We start from the raw sequence: 16272 nt of genomic DNA on the forward strand, positions 1-16272 counted from the left end.
AAAAAAAAAAAGAAATAAAAGAAAATGTAAGCCCAGCAAGAACCATGACATAGGGTTTAGCCTTCCCCCAATAGACTGATGATTAAAACAGTGATGTGTGTAATAAAAATGGAGCTAGCCTGGAGTGAGGGGCTTTCCACTAGTTCTCATGCTTGAAGGTGGTCAGTTTCCCCAACCCAGTTCTTAGAAAAACTTTGTGGCCTGACTTTTCATTTTCCCTTATCCTCTCATCTCTGCCAGTCACTGGGAGAGAATTCATGGTATAGTTTGGAGCTGGTATCCAGGAAGTGTTCTTTTTAGAAAAGGATGCTAAATTTTGCTAAATGATTTTTCTTCATCTATTGAGAGGATCATTGATAACTAGCAGGTGCGAGACATGCTGGGGCAGCACAGGCACCAGATCTTTATAAGAGAGAAATGGTCTCTCAGGGAAATTAGCAGAACATGCCTTTTTCTCCCCAATTCTTGGTATGGTGTGGCATCAGCCTGCCTGCCTGCAAGTTTCCAGGAGTCTTAACAACCTCTCTTGGAATTTGTGTGTGTGTGGTTTAATAAAGGTTGGTCTTAACATCCTGCTTATGAACTTTGTTCCTTGTTCTTTGATTTATTTTAAGAATTATTTTGATTTATTTTAAATAACAAAGAGTAATAGTATAAGGATGTTTAAGTAAGGGTTAAAGAAGTTAGGAAATAGGGTGGTGCTTGTCGCTCAAGGAGTAGGATGCCAGCCCCATATACTGGAGGTGGTAGGTTCAAACCCGGCCCCGGCCAAAAAACCAAAGAAGTTAGGAAACAGTGTGGTTGGAACATGCAGTAAAGCAGAATAGTGAAATATGGGTTAATTTCAGCTGAGTTGGTGATTAACTGATGGCATTGTAATAAAACTTGAGTGGACACAGAGACATGGAGTTGGGGGCCTTTTCCTCATCCCCAACTTAGGTGGAAAAAGTCCCCTGACCCACACTTTCAAATTTTAAATCTTTGTCTCTGGGTCCTTTATTTATCACATTATTTTGTCACCACTGATCCCTGGGAAAGAACTCACAGTGTAGTTTTGGGCTGGTCTCCAACAAATTATGATTATGGATTTCCATATGCTGAACCAGCCTTGAGATGTAGTCCACTTGACCATGATGTATAATTATTTTAATGTATAGCTGTATTCTATTTGCTAGGATTTTATTGAGTATTTGGGGGTCAATATTCATTAATGATATTGGTCTGTAGTTTTTTTTTTTGGTTGAGGCCTTTCCTGTTTTGGTAACGAGGTGATATTTGCTTCATAGCAAGAATTAGGAAGGGTTCTTTCTTTCAATGTTTTGGAATAGGTTTTATAAAATAGGTACAAACTCTTCTTTGAATGTTTGGTAGAATTTTGGCATAAAATTGTGTAGTCCAGGACTTTATTTTGTTGACATCGTTTTTTTATTGTTGTTGCAATTTTGGTGCTTGATATTGGTCTGTTTCAGAATTCTATTTCTTCCTTGTTAAGTCTAGGAAGGTAGTGTGACACCAGGCATTGGTCTATTTCCTCCATGTTTTCAAATTTTAGGGCATAGAGTTTTTTGTAGTAATTGTTGATGATCTTTTGTATCTATGTGTTATCTGTTGCTATTCCCCCTTTTTTGTTTCTAATTGAGGTTATTAGAGATCTTACTTTCCTGTTTCTAGTTTATCTTTATTTATCTGAGCAAAGAACCATAGGCCACACATGGTGGCTTATGCCTGTAATCTGACCACTCTTGGAGTCCAAGGTGGGTGGATCACTTGAGCTCACGAGTTCAAGACCAGCCTGGAGTTCTACTTAAAAATGAAGGGTGGTGCCTGTGGCTCAGCGGGTAGGGCGCCGGCCCCATATGCCGAGGGTGGCGGTTCAAATCCAGCCCTGGCCAAACTGCAACAACAACAACAAAAAAAAATGAAAAGCTGAGGCAAGAATACAACTTGAGCCCAAGAGTTTAAGGTTGCTGTTAGCTCTGATGCCATGGCAATCTACCAAGGGTGACAAAGTGAAACTATCACAAAAAAAATAAGAAAGAAAGAAAAAAAAGAAAAGAAAAGAAAGAACCAGCCCTTTGTTTCATTAATCCAAGTGGAACTTTTGTTCTCAATTTTATTTAATTTTGATCCAATTTGGTTATTTATTTTCTTCTTCTGGTTTGGAGTTGGATTGTTCTTTTCTAGTTCCTTAAGATAATTCATTAAGTTGTTGATGTGCACTCTTTTTGTTTTGTGGATGTGGGTATTCAATGTGACCAATTTCCTTCTTAGGACTGCTTTTGTAGTATTCCACATGTTTTGATAGCATATGGCTTCAATGTCATTTTGTTTGAGGAATATAATTATTTACTTCTTTATTTCATTGACCCAGCTGTCATTCAGAATAAGGTTGTTTAGTTTCCAGTACTTTGTGTGTGGATCAAAGTTTTTATTGAAGTTGTGTTCTACTTTTATTCCTCTGTGGTATAAAAAAGATACAAGGTATAATTTCTGTTTTTAAAAATTTGTTGACATTTGATTTGTGTCCTAGTATATGATCAATTTTGGAGAATAATCTATGAGCTGATGAGAAGAATGTATACTCAGTATTATTGGGGTGGAAAGTTCTGTATATGTCTGTTAAGCACATTTGTTTGGTTAAGTCCATCATTTATTTGTTTAGTTTCTGCTCCAAGGATCTGTTCAGTTCTATCAGTGGGGTATCAAAGTCCCTAGCTACTATAGTGTTGCAGGATATCATATTGTTAAGTTGGGTGCATAGATATTTAGGATTGAAATGTGTTTTTTTTTTTCTCCAGCAGAATTATTATTTTTTTTATTGTTAAATTATAGCTGTGCACATTAGTACAACAAGGGGTACAATGTGCTGATTTCATACACAATCTGAAATATTCTCATCAAACTGTTCAACGTAGCCTTCATGGCATTTTCTTAGTTATTGTTTGTAGACATTTGTATTCTGCCTTTAGTAAGTTTCACCTGTATGAAATGTGTTCTTATCGTATTGTTCCCTTGACCAGTATATAGTGTCCATTTTTTCTTGAATTTTGTTTGTTTGTTTTGAATCCAAGTACATACACAAATAGGACTACAAACCCCTGCTTTCTTCTCATTTCCATTTGTCTGAACCTTTCACCCTGAATCATGTTTTGTCCTTGGTGGTTAGATGTGTGTCCTGAAGACAACATATACTTGGCTTGGGCCTTTTTATCCAGTTAACCAGCTGATGTCTCTTTAGTGGGTAATTCAAGACATTCGTATTTATTGAGAGAATTGATAAATGTGGTGGGGATCTATTGCCTAGTTTTATCACCTGGACCATTGTGGAAACTAGGCTTTGTCCTTTAGTTTCTGGGTGTCATACTTTGCTGGTGGTCAATTTTGATAGTCTGTGTATAGTACGGGTCTGAGTACTTCCTGCATAGCTAGTCTTATAAAAATTTCCTCAATGTTTGCTTGTCCATAAAAGATTTGATATCTCCATCAAATATAAGGCTTCATTTAGCAGGATACAAAATCCTAGGCTGAAACTTATTTTGTGTATGAAGATTAAAGACAGGTGACCATCCTTTTCTCCCTTGTAAAATTTCCACTGATGTGTCCACTTTCACCCTAACATTTTTGTCTGTGTAGGTAAGATGTTGCTTACACCTGGATGCTTGTAGAATTTTCTCTTTCATTTTGACTTTGGCCAAGTCAATTACACTGTGTCTAGGAGATGCCTTGTTTGAGCTGAGTTGTCCTGGAGTTCTCTAACTATCTAGTATCTGTATTTATTGGTCTCTGGCAATTTTTGAACAATTCTCCACTATGATGTCTTAGAGAGGAGCTATGATGTTCTTAGGACTCTCTTCTCCTTCAGGGATCCCTAAGATTGGTGTGTTTGCATGCTTTGTACAGTCCCGTATCTAAGATTGCTCTGCTTTTGCTCTCTTCTGCCTCTTCAAAGCTTGGCTAGTTTGAAAGTCTTGTCTTTTAGTTCTGTGATTCTTTCTTCTTCATGTTCTACTCTATGGCTGAGCCTTACTACAATATTTTGAAACTCCTTGAATACTTTCCATTATAGGTTCCATTATATCCTTGCTAATTATGTCCAGATCCTTGGCAATTTTGTCTTTAATTTCATAGACTTCTTGAGACAGGTTTTGGACTTTCCCCCCACCGTCTCTTCAATTCCATTCATCTTATTTGCTATCCATATTCTGAATTCTATTTCTGTCATTTCAACAAATTCTATATGGATGCCATTTTCAGCTGTAGTTCCATTGTAATCTCTTGGAGAGTTGGTCTACTCTGAATTTTCATGTTGCCAACATGAATTTTTATGTGTCTTGTCATTATCTTCTTCTTATTAATATTAATCTGTATTTCTAAGCTGAAAGGTTAAGGTGTCCCTAAATCATTGTTGACAGATATTCTGGTTGGCAGCTCACAGGAGGCAGTTAATGAACCACTGATTTCCCCTATGACCCTTCCCATCCATAGCCTGCCAAAGTTGCCTGTTAGGGCTACACGGGGTGGAAATCCTGTGGGACCAGGCTTCTTTCTTCTAAGCCAGAAGGAGAAAGGCTGTGGGCAGGGCTTCAGGTGGAGCATCTAGGCAGGGAGCACTGGCAGAGCATGGTGTTGGAACCAGCTGGGTGGAAACCAGAGACCACCAAAGCACTGTCCCACCAGCAACAGATCAAAAAAGCCACAGTTTCTTCCTGTGGTTGGGGGAGGGATACCTACAGATAGCCATCTGCCTTTCAGGATTGCCCATCACATGCTTGCCTGAGGCTTCAGGGTCACACAGTGTAGAGGCCTCCTGAGTTGCCACCAGATGTGGTGGGCAGATAAGGTCCATTTCCCTTCACTGCTTCTGTACCCTGGCCCACTCCATAAGTAATTTCTGCCAGATGCTGGTGAGAAAGAAACTGGACTCTGCAACATTTGCTTCTACAGTCCCTTTATGTGTCCTTTTCTTTCCATTGATCCTTTTCATCAGTTTTCCTATTCTTTTTTTTTTTTTTTTTTTTTTTGTAGAGACAGAGTCTTACCTGGTCGCCCTTGGTAGAGTGCCGTGGCATCACACAGCTCACAGAAACCTCCAAATCCTTGGGCTTAGGCGATTCTCTTGACTCAGCCTCCCAAGTAGCTGGGACTACAGGCACCAGCCACAACTCCCGGCTAGTTTTTTTTGTTGTTGCAGTTTGGCCAGGGCTGGGCTTGAACCCGCCACTCTCGGCATATGGGGCCGGCGCCCTACCTGCTGAACCACAGGCGCTGCCCCCAGTTTTCCTATTCTTAATGATTTTGCATCAAAGGTATTTCACAACTCATAGTAACCTCAAACTCTTGGGCTTAAGTGATTTTCCCTTCTCAGCCTCCCAAGTAGCTGGGACCACAGGTGCCTGCCACAATGCCCAATGATTTTTTTTATTGAGGTTGTCATTGTTGTTTAGCTGTCCCGGGTTGGGTTCAAGCCCACCAGTCTTGGTGTATGTGGCTGGTGCCCTACCTCCTGAGCTACCCACATCAAGGCTATTCTTGAAGAAGGAAAGATAGCTAGTTAAAAAAGAAGGAACTAAGAAAGGCTCTTTTGGTTGTCTGGAGATAGTCTGGTGTGGCCCCTAGCCTAGCCTCGCTGGTGCTGGATAGGAATTGCGTGGCTTCTGTGCTGTGTCTCTAGAAGTCTGAGTGTGATAAATGTCCCTCCAGTCCTCTTGCTCTGCAACTCAGGAATAGACCAAGAGTGTCCAGTCTGTGCCAGCCTACCTCACTGCCCTGAATGAGCCTTTTGTTAGAGATTGTGAAGTTAGGATGTCGTGCCTAAGCATGGACTATTCCTCTCTGTGTCTTGGTCAAGGGACCTGTACATCCCAAGAAGATCCCAAGGGCCTGGCCTGGGAATGCAGAAGCAGGGAGGGGATGGTCTCTTGGGGAAAGTAGGAGTATTTGTAGCAGACTTTGAACAGCACTGCTCAGGTGATAAAAATGACAGAATGGGAGGCATTTACTGTTTCTGCCCACAGTACAGGACATGTATAACTCCTGAGGGCTGAGGGGTTCAAAGTGGAAAGAGCTCTTAAATATATTGTATATACAACTACTTTATCAGATCCAAGATTTGCAAAGATTTCCTCCCAGCCTGTGGCTTGTGTTTTCATTCTCTCTACCAGTCTTTCAAAGTCCACAAGTGCTTCATTTTGATGATATCCAACTTATCGTTTTCTTTTATGCATCATGTTTTTGTCATTTATCTAAGAAATATTTGTCTAATCCAAAATTACACTGATATTCTCTTTTCTTGTATAAATTTTATATTGTATGATTAATTTAGAATTAAATTTGTATGTGCTGCCTCATAACTATTGTAGCAGGTGTGTCCAGCCCATGGACCTGCATGTGGGCTGAATGTGGCCAGGATGGCTATAAATGTGGCCCAACACAAAATCATACACTTACTTAAAACATTATGAGGATGTGATTTTTTTTTTTTTTTGGTAGAACTCAATTGCATGATTCTTGAGCATGAATTTTGTAGGCAACGTCATGTTGCAATGTCACATAAATATACATATGTTCTCATTATTTTTACACCTGTGATTTCAGTTTTACAGTGGTATGTGGCTTCCAGTGTGTTATCTTCCAAGTGAAGACAGTTGAACTAACACCATCAGACCTTAAATGGGCTCATGATAACTTGGCAAGGCAATGATTATCAATAACATTTCAAGCTACTATTGTAACATTATGTATTTAATGTTATTTAGAAGTCAGGAAAGCATTCTTATTTGATTACTAAGGATACTTTCACACCTCAATGGGGCTTCACATATTGCCTGCCATGCTTTACAATCAGCCCTCTGCCTCATCTTGCACTGATAGCCAAGATGTGGAAGGGCCCAAACCTTGATTTCTATTTTCCTGTCAATTAATTTATATAATAAAAAAGAATCCTTTATCTATCATATTTTTAAATCCCAGCATAGCTTTTATAAGGTCTCAAAAGAAAACAGAAGTCCCAAAAAGAAAAATTACAGATGAAGATGAAAAGTGGACAGCTGACTACTTTTTTGTTGAGGCAAATAGTAAAGCAATCTGCTTAACTTGTAGGAAATCTGTGCAAGTTTTCAAACACTGTAATTTGAAAAGGCATTATATGCAAAAATATGCTGACAAATTTAGAATCCAAATGATTTGTATTGATGCGTATGAAGGATTGTGTCTTAAGGACAAAATAGAAGAACTGAAAAAAGTTTGTTTTCTCAACTTTTTAAATAAAAGTTACAACTCAAACACATTCTATTGCAAAAGCAACATATGTGGTAGCATATTTAATAGCAAAAAGAAAAACATTTAATGAGTTTATAAGCAATATATGGAAAGCATGGCAGATATAATTTTCCCTGAAACAAAGGGGGGTATTTCTAAAATCAGTTTATCTCACAAGACTATAGACAGATGAACTGAAGAAATTGGAAAAATCTATCAAAAGAAGTTTTGGAGTGTAAAGCTGCTAATTTTAAATTGTATGCTTTGGCAATAGGTAACAGCACTGATTCTGTAAATGCAGCTCAATTTGTCATTTTTATTAGAGATACTCATGGCAAACATAATGCTACTGAAGAAATAGCATTAGTGCCATTTAAAAGTACAACTAAATCAAGAGATTTATATGAAGGAATAAAAAACCATGTTAAAGCAATTTTCTCTATTGTCAACATATCTGGTATAGTTTCTGATGATGCCCTGGCAATGCTTTTGAACCTTATACAAATACTTGCATGTAGAGGCACCATAAACCAACTAGGGTACCCAAAAGGGTTCCTTATTTTTAAAACATTTATTTCCTGTTGTTTTCGAAAGCTCATGTACCTACAAACAAGACTGTTCAGTTCCCTTACTGCAAAGGCACTGAAAGGCTAATTGAGATTAATTTCAGGAGGAAGAGGCAATGGAGAAAATCCTTTAGTAAAAATCACAAATCAACAATCTAATGAATCATATCAAAGAATGAGAAAAGAAAGAACAATGCAATCTCAAACCCAGCAGAAGAAATGACCAAGTTCAGATCAGAACTAATGGAAAATGATAAAAGAACTATATATATAGAAGCTCAATGAAACGAAAAGTTGGCTCCCTGAAAAGATAAACAAAACTGGCAAACTGCTAGATCCTGCTAGATCAACCAAAAATAGAAAAGGACCACAATAAACGCAATCAGAAATGGAAAAGGAGATACTACAATTGATAGCACAGAAAACAAAACATCATCCCTGAATACTACAAAAACCTCTCTACATATAAACTGGAAAATTCTGAGGAAACAGGTGAATTTCTGGAAACATACAACTTCCCCCAGGATCAACTAGAAAGTAAACAGACAAACACCAAACAATAAAACTGAAGGTGCAATTAAAAACCTTCCAATTAAGAAAGTCCCAGACTGGATGGCTTCACACCCAGACTTTACCAAACCTACAAAGAAGACCCATCACCCACACTGCAAATATTTCTTCAGAACATGGACAAGGAAGGAGTCCTCCCCAACTCACTCCACAAAGCCAGTATCACAACAACACCAAAGTCAGCAAAGGACAAAACAAAAAAGAAAGCTTCAGACCAACATTTCCCATGAAGACAGATACAGAAACTATCAGCAAAATTCTAGCAACCCTAGTCAGAGCATACCAAAAAACCAATCTACCATGACCACGTGGGCTCCACCCAGGTTCAATACAAGCAACTCTACAAATGTGACCTACCACATAAACAAAAACGGACCACACGATCATCTCAATAGATGCTGAGAAAGTGCATGACAAAGCTCAGCACCCTTTCTATCTTTCACCCAGAATCTATCTCAAGACTACGAAAGCTTAAAGCATTCAGCAAAGTTTCTTAAAAAGAAAAAAAGAAATTACAAAAGCCATATATGACAAACCCACAGCCAACATCATACCGGATGGGGAAAAATCAAAAGCATTCCCACCTAGACTCAGAACCAGACAATTGCTCTGGAAGTTCCAGCTAGAACAATGAGACAAGAAAGAAGGACACCTAATTGGAGACAGGAAAGGCCAAACCACCAAACTTTGCTCGAGGATACCCTGGAAGGGTGAAGTCTAGGGGAGAACAGAGGTCTTCTCAAGGAGACCTCAGGGATACACCTGCAGGGTCCTCTCCATGGGGACTCTGGTCTTAGGAATTTGTAGCCTTCCTGGGACCTAGAAATGTCTGCTTCTGTGAAATCCTGTAGTTCTGTGGAGGCTAGAACAGCTTCTCCCACTTGATTCAAACTGACCAATGAGTAAGATATCCATGAGTTGGAATTTTTTGACTGGAGATAAAAAGGAAAAGACCAAGTCAGTTGGGGGAGCATGGCCATTTTGAATTCATCTATGCTGTCACTCCACTGACTGAAATAAAGCCCTTCCTTTTATAAACATGGTATTTGGGTGCTCTTTCTCTCCACTGGGCCTCATCTTGCTGCAACTTTTTTGGTTCCCTGACTGAGAAGCAAGACCACCTGAGGAGAGAACAGGCTCAGATGCACCTGGTAGTTGTCACCAACCCTCTGGGGGGTGACATCGGGGACGCTGATCAGCATGAGCATTATGAACCACTGAGTGCACCAGGGAGGCAGCTTGGCCTCCTGTGTGGACACTTCAACTGGGAAGAGAAAGGATCCCTCAAGGAATCAAACACCAGGAGGAACTGGCACACAGGAACTGGCACCTGCACAGGGAGACATCTAAGGCAAGGTAGTGTTGATCCGGGGTTCCCACCATTTGAGTGGAAGTGGGGGTCCAATCAACCCCTGGGTGTTAGATTGCTGGCAGGCCTGGTAAAAGGTGTACAAGAGAGTATGGGTCCAGTGTGCCTGAGACAAACACTGAGGGTGGGGTTCTGACCTCCCCTCACAGGGCCTAGGGGAGTGTTGGTTCACCTTCTATGGCTAAGTGGCAGTTTGAGCGGGTAATAGAGGCTGCCCAGGTTAAGAAATGGGTTGGAATTGTGTGCATGTGAGTGCTTGGAGACTGACTGACATGGGTAACAATAGGTGGGGTTTTGCCCCCACAGGGCAAAATGATTGTGTGAGTGGTCCCTTCTTCCCTGCTGTAACTTTGCCCCATGGCTATTCAGAGAGAAAGTGAACTTTCTGGGTTTTCTACTTTCTGTCTTGGACACAGGTCTAGTCCTTGGTGCATCTTTGATGTCACGTGGCCATGTGAGAGTTAGAGGGACAATGAAAAGACATCAGAAAAGATGTTATGTTTTGTTACCAGAATTTTTCTTCAGTGAGTCCTTGGTCTTGGGGATTCAAGAATTGAGCCCACTGGCCACAGATTAGTGATAAAATGGGATTTTGTTGGATGGAGGGGCATGTAGAGGGAGTGGAGAGCAACAAAGCTTCTGGCAGAGGTGAGGAGGCCCAAGTCAGAAGTCTCCTGCATGGGTCCTTTGTCTAAGGGTAAATATTGGCCCTAAAAGAGATTTTGGCCAGGACTTGCTAGATGGAAAAGCACCTTTACAAGCTGAATGAGGGTTTTAACAAATAAATGAATGCAGTCCCTCCCCTGGGGAAAGGTTATTAGGTATTTGCAGTTTTTGTCATAAGGAGGGGATTAGGGTGTGTGCTCCCTACTCAGGGTGGAGCCACCCAAAAAATTTCAGGCTGCTTTGTTTATGGCCTTGCTGCAGTTCAGAGGGTGTGGACAGCAGGGTGCAACCTGTTTATGCCTAGAGGTGGGAGTCTGATTTCTGAACTCACCTGAGCCTGAAAAATGGGGATTCCCTGTCCAGCCCAGAGTGAGAAAATCCTTTATTAATATTATATTCCATAAAATGTCTCTCATTCATAAAATGTAATAATTTGTTTGTTTAAATTGTTTGGGAAACTGAGTCTTTGTCAAGGAATAATATTTTGCCTTTAAAACCTTCTGATTATCAGTTTAGCCAAGTAAATAGTTAACTTCATAGTAAACTGTGATCCTGTTTTGAGAAAAGTGGTTTTTTTGAGAGTAAGAAAAATTAGACAGAAAGGAAAATGGCATTGTGTAAGAAAAAGATCTTGTGTGGTAAATTTTGTCCTGAAACAGAACGGTCATTTAAGAAAATGATAGGCAGGGTAATCCAGAAGGTTTAGATTGTTTGTAAATTGCCTGTGCAGGAATGAATAAGGTTCATAAAAGGAAATTTGTGAAGGAATTTGCATGTGATCCAGCTGTCTATCTAGTATTGCTTTTAGAATATTTTGACTTGTAATCTTGTTTGAACAAATGTTTAAGCCTTTGATATTTGATAAAACTTCCAAAATCCAAACTCTAAATTTGGTCTTTTTGAAATATCAAGACCACTGAAACTCTGAGAAAAACATATTAGTCCTATTTTTAATGTTAAACATATATAGGAAATATTGTCAATATGAAATAGTAGTTAATTTTCTAGTAGTAGTGAATCATGTTTATATATGTATGTTCCAATATTATAAAATATTGATCTTAGTGTATATTTTCAGTAATAATTTTAATTCATCTCAGAAAGTGTTTTTTGTAACTGACTGAGTCCAAAGTTAGTCCTTCAAGAGAAATTACTAGGAGAGGTTGGGGAATTATCTCTAATTCAAATTTCTGATGTCTTTGTAAATTAAAGACATTGGGCTAAAAGCAAACTTCTCTGACTTTAATTAGAAAGTTAACATCTCCTTGAGCATTGCTAACCTAAGTTCAAACAGAAGAGAAAACAACACATGGAACTGGGCTGGATTGTTATGACTTTTTTTTGGAGACAGAGTCTCACTCTGTCACCCTCGGTAGACTGCCAGGGCATCACAGCTCATAGCAACCTCCAGCTCTTGTGCTTAGGCAATTCTCTTGCCTCAGCCTTCTGAGTAGCTGGGACTTCAGGTGCCTACCACAACGCCTGGCTATTTTTTGTTGCAGTTTGGCTGGGGCCAAGTTCAAACCCCCCACCCTTGTATATGGGGCCAGCACCCTACTCACTGAGCCACAGGTGCTGCCTAGGTTTGTTATAATGTTTTGTTTGAAATACTCCTGATTCTTTCTGTGTTCTGTTTTCCAGAAGTCAAGAAAACCACTTTCTGTCTTTTGAGCTATTTGTAGCTTTCAGCAATATATGTACTTATAGGCAAAATTTGAAACATTTGTTTTTTTCTCTTTCCTTGATTTTTCCAGAATTTGAAAGCCATTTGTAAGTATTCTTAATTTCTGATAATTCAGTTATTTGTATAAGTTCAATAAGAATCTGTTTTGTTCTATAGCACATGATGAAGGCACTGGTTATTTTACCAAGGCTTTGACTGGAATAGCATTCCTCAGACTGCGTTAAGGAATTAAGGTTGACTTATAAGGCCAATCAAAAGCCCCTTGGAAAAACTGGCCAGATACCCATCAATAATGTCTCCTGATGTGTGGTAAGTAAAGAAGGTCATTTGCTGACAGGTCCAGAAACCAATGTGCTTGGGGACCTCAAGAGAAGAGGAATTTACCCAATGCATACAGGTGTCTAATGGCACAGATGAAACCTGGGCACATGGAAGGCTTTCAAATCTAACCTGATGTTCCATATAAAAAGTTCCAGCATGCCAATTTTTAAGGAAAGAAAAGCCTAAATATCTAATAATTATTCTTTCTGCACTTTATGCAAACAATCAGACCCAGTATACTGAAAGTACAGTTTATTTTGGCAATTGAATTAGTCCTGCTATAATTTGTTTTTAGTAAAGTGAGAAATTAGAGAGAGAAAAATGATTCAAGAGGAAAAACCTATGGCCCACCTGTATGAGACTCCAGCCTTGTCTACAATGCCAGCTCATAAAATGAGACATACCTATTTTACTAAACTGATTTTTTAAATGGGAGTAAGAGACTGGCCAAAGAATATAGAATTATATATAGTAATATTTTCTCTGAAGCCTTAAGGCTCAACAAAGGTCACCTGTTGGCTACACTGGAAAATTTTGTGCAGATGAAACATTATCTGCTATGTCTGTCCTCAGGAAAACCTGGAACCTGAATGAGAATTTTCTTCTAAATGATGTGACTGTAACATGGCCTCATATGTGGTCCCACACACAACTGATATTCAGGAATATTCACTTGAATTGTCCAGAACTTCAGGTAAGTTTTGTAGGGACTCTTAAAACCAAGTATTATCTTAAGAACCGTGCTAAGTCTGTAAATAAGAATACCAATGTTCTCATTGTGTGAACCTTAGCCTTGGAATCCAGAACTTGTATATGTTTGTAGGTAACTGCTAAATGGATTAATTCTTTTACACTGAACCCAACCTTGACTTCCTCTCTGTCAGTGTAAGGAAGCCAGAAATCCACAAACATATACAAGGTGGCTGAGGTCATGCACAAGCCAGAAGAACACTCTAGGGGATTTCTATGAAAGACTGTGTGAAACATACAGACTGGCCAAACCACTGTATGAAGTTTACTAAGGGGGGAGAGAACAGGAAAATTGAGTAGAAATCTGGCCAACCAAAGCCTTCAAGTGGCTAAAGGCAAAACTGTGGGGAGACCTGGTGCCAGGCCTCTCTGACCTGGCCAAGCCTTTTGAACTATACGTATCATAAAGAAATATAACAGCTGGGGGAGTGCCCACCCAGAATGTAGCATCCTGGTAAGGTCCAGTTGCAACTCTCTAAGCAACTTGATGGGGTCTTGAAAGGATGGTCCCCATGCCTAAAAACACTTGCAGCCACTGTCATGCTGGTGCAACAGGCTGATAAGTTGACTTTGGGACAAAACTTAAAAGTCTGGATAACATATATAATGGTCACTCTTATGAAAACCAAGGGTTATCAGTAATTGACCAACTCATGCCTCACTGAATAGCAAAGCTTACTGTGTAAAAATCCAAGGTTTTTCATAGAGGTTGTATACATGAGGCCATGCTCTTAGGACAGAGGCAAAAGAAAATTAAGAGGCTTCTGGGGAGATACTTTTACATCCCCCGTTAGCCACCCTTGCCAAGAAAGTCAGTCAGCATTCTGAGGAAGTAAATCGAGTTAGCCAGAGCATGAAGGGAAAAAGCAAAAATAGTCATGACTTGCTTAAGGATGATCCACATCTCAGTTCTGTTCCAGCTGTTGAAAGTGAAAAAGGTGATACAACAGGAGATTTAAATGATGATGGAAATGAAAATGCTAAGCATGGTGAATATATTGATGGTGATGAAAAGAACCTGATGAGAGAAAGAATTGCGAAAAAGTTAAAAAAGTACACAAGTGCAAATGTTAAATCAGCTGGAGAGGGAGATGGAGAGAAGAAATCAGTCACTCGCAGGGAAGGTGAAACAGTCCAAGAGAAGTTTCAAATATGGTCACTAGGAAGACCATGGTTCCATAATCAAGTCTTCAAGAGAAGGAACAGATCTGGGCAAGAAGGAGATGACTTCAGTGAAGAGCTCAGAAAAGAAGCAAGGCAATTAAAATGGGAACTCTTAGCAGCAAAACAAAGAAGAATAGATAATGCAGCAAAACAAGGAGAAAACAGAAATGAAGAGAAAGAAGCAACTCCAGATGGTGCTCTTGCAGAATACAGACGAGAAAAGCAAAAGTATGAAGCTTTGAGGAAGCAACAGACAAAGAAAGGAACTTCCCGGGAAGACCAGACTCTTGCGCTGCTGAACCAGTTTAAATTTAAGCTCACTCAAGAAATTGCTGAAACTCCTGAAAATGACATTTCCAAAACAGAAGTAGAAGATGATGAAGGATGGATGTCACACGTACTTCAGTTTGAGGATAAAAGTAGAAAAGTGAAAGATGCAAGCATGCAAGACTCAGACACATTTGAGATCTATGATCCTCGGAATCCAGTGAATAAAAGAAGAAGGGAATAAAGCAAAAAGCTGATGAGAGAGAAAAAAGAAAGAAAATAAAATGAGAGTAATGATAATCAGAACTTGCTAGAAATGTGCCTGCAATAAATGGCCTTGTAACAGCCATTGTTCCCACAGCATCACTTAGAGGTGTGAAAAGAAGTATTTTTGAACCTGTTGTCTGGTTTTAAAAAAGAATTACCTTGCTTTGCAAATTGTAAAGTGATGTAAGCAAATGCTTTTGGTTACTTGTACATGCTTTTTTCCCTGATTTACCTTTTATATTGCTAAATCTAAAATAAAATCATTTTCTTTACAGTTTAAAAAAAAAGAAAAAGAAAAAGAAAGTCGGCCAGCATTGTGTGGCATGCAACCAACACAATGCTAGACAGGGATCATCCCTACCACATGAAATTCAGTTCTACAGGGAAGCCCCTTTTAAAGATGTGCTAATGGGCTATATGGAGTTGTCCAGACATAGAGGAAACTGGTGCTCACTAGCTCTGGTCTGCATGTATTTGGAATAGGTGGAAGCCTTCCCCACCAGGAAGTAGTAAAAGCATTGCCCAGAGAAATTATCCCATGGTTTAGGTTGCCACTCTGGTTTAAATTTGACAATGGGATAGCCTTCATAACAGAAATAGTGCAAATGATAGCTAACACTTTGAATATCACCTGGAGACTATATGTGACATATAGGCCTCAAAGCTCAGGCAGGGTAGAGTGCATGAACAGGGCCATAAGAGCAGGAATTGGTAAACTCTACCAGGAAGCCAAGCTTAATTGGATATAGGCCTTACCACTGGTCTTGTACAAAGAGGCCTCCCTCAATCCTTTGAAATTTAGCAGGGACTCCTAAAAGAACTGGGAGAGACTAAATTGAACAGGCAGTTAGAAGCTCTAGAAAGTGTAGCAAGGAAGATCTCCACTTGGGTAATTGACCATATTCTGTTTAGTCTTTTGTGTCTGTACATCCTTTCTCTCTGAGGGATCCAGGGGATCAAGTCTAGGTCAAGGATCAAAATCCAGGCCCTCTCAAACCAAGGTAGAAGGGACCCTATACCATCATCCTGACCACATGCATGGCAGCAAAGGTGGAAGGGATCCTCGCCTGGATTTGTCACAGCTGGCTGAAGACAGAGCTTCACTGCCCCATTGGGAAGCAAAGGTAACTTTTAAGATGGTCAATATGCCCTGCTCCAGCCACATACTGGGAGCTGGCTGGTCAACGCATGGCTGAAGCCTGCATTGAAGCTCCTCATGGGACTTGCCTTAATTGGACTTTGGGCTTTGGGAAAAGGGGAGGAGGGATGTGATCTGTGTACCCACACCACTAATATAAGACAAAGGGTGAATCCTTTATAGCTTTTATGAATGTGAAGGCACCAAGAAGGGAGTTTGCGCTCATAATTAGACACAGTACTCAATGTGTGAC

The 16272-nt window shown here is 39.8% G+C and overlaps 1 protein-coding gene across 1 annotated transcript; it reads left to right on the forward strand.

Annotated features, from left to right (window-relative positions):
• The first annotated feature begins 9535 nt into the window (after positions 1-9535).
• LOC128597949 (spliceosome-associated protein CWC27 homolog) lies at positions 9536-15149 on the forward strand. Its single transcript, XM_053608333.1, has 3 exons — positions 9536-9749; positions 13978-14307; positions 14422-15149. The coding sequence occupies exons 1-3, from the start codon at positions 9536-9538 to the stop codon at positions 14856-14858; spliced, it is 981 nt and encodes a 326-aa protein (XP_053464308.1). The 3' UTR covers positions 14859-15149.
• Positions 15150-16272: the final 1123 nt, after the last annotated feature.

This window comes from Nycticebus coucang, chromosome 2, assembly GCF_027406575.1.
Source record: "Nycticebus coucang isolate mNycCou1 chromosome 2, mNycCou1.pri, whole genome shotgun sequence".
NCBI lineage: Eukaryota > Metazoa > Chordata > Mammalia > Primates > Lorisidae > Nycticebus > Nycticebus coucang.

What these genes read in the sequence shown, in the direction of transcription:
- LOC128597949 (XM_053608333.1), top strand. Translation starts at nt 9,536, where the DNA reads ATGCACCTGGTAGTTGTCACCAACCCTCTGGGGGGTGACATCGGGGAC. An exon ending in AGGGAGACATCTAAGGCAAG is followed by an intron (nt 9,750 to 13,977) that starts GTAGTGTTGATC and finishes ATCCCCCGTTAG; the next exon opens with CCACCCTTGCCAAGAAAGTC. An exon ending in ATCAGTCACTCGCAGGGAAG is followed by an intron (nt 14,308 to 14,421) that starts GTGAAACAGTCC and finishes ACTTCAGTGAAG; the next exon opens with AGCTCAGAAAAGAAGCAAGG.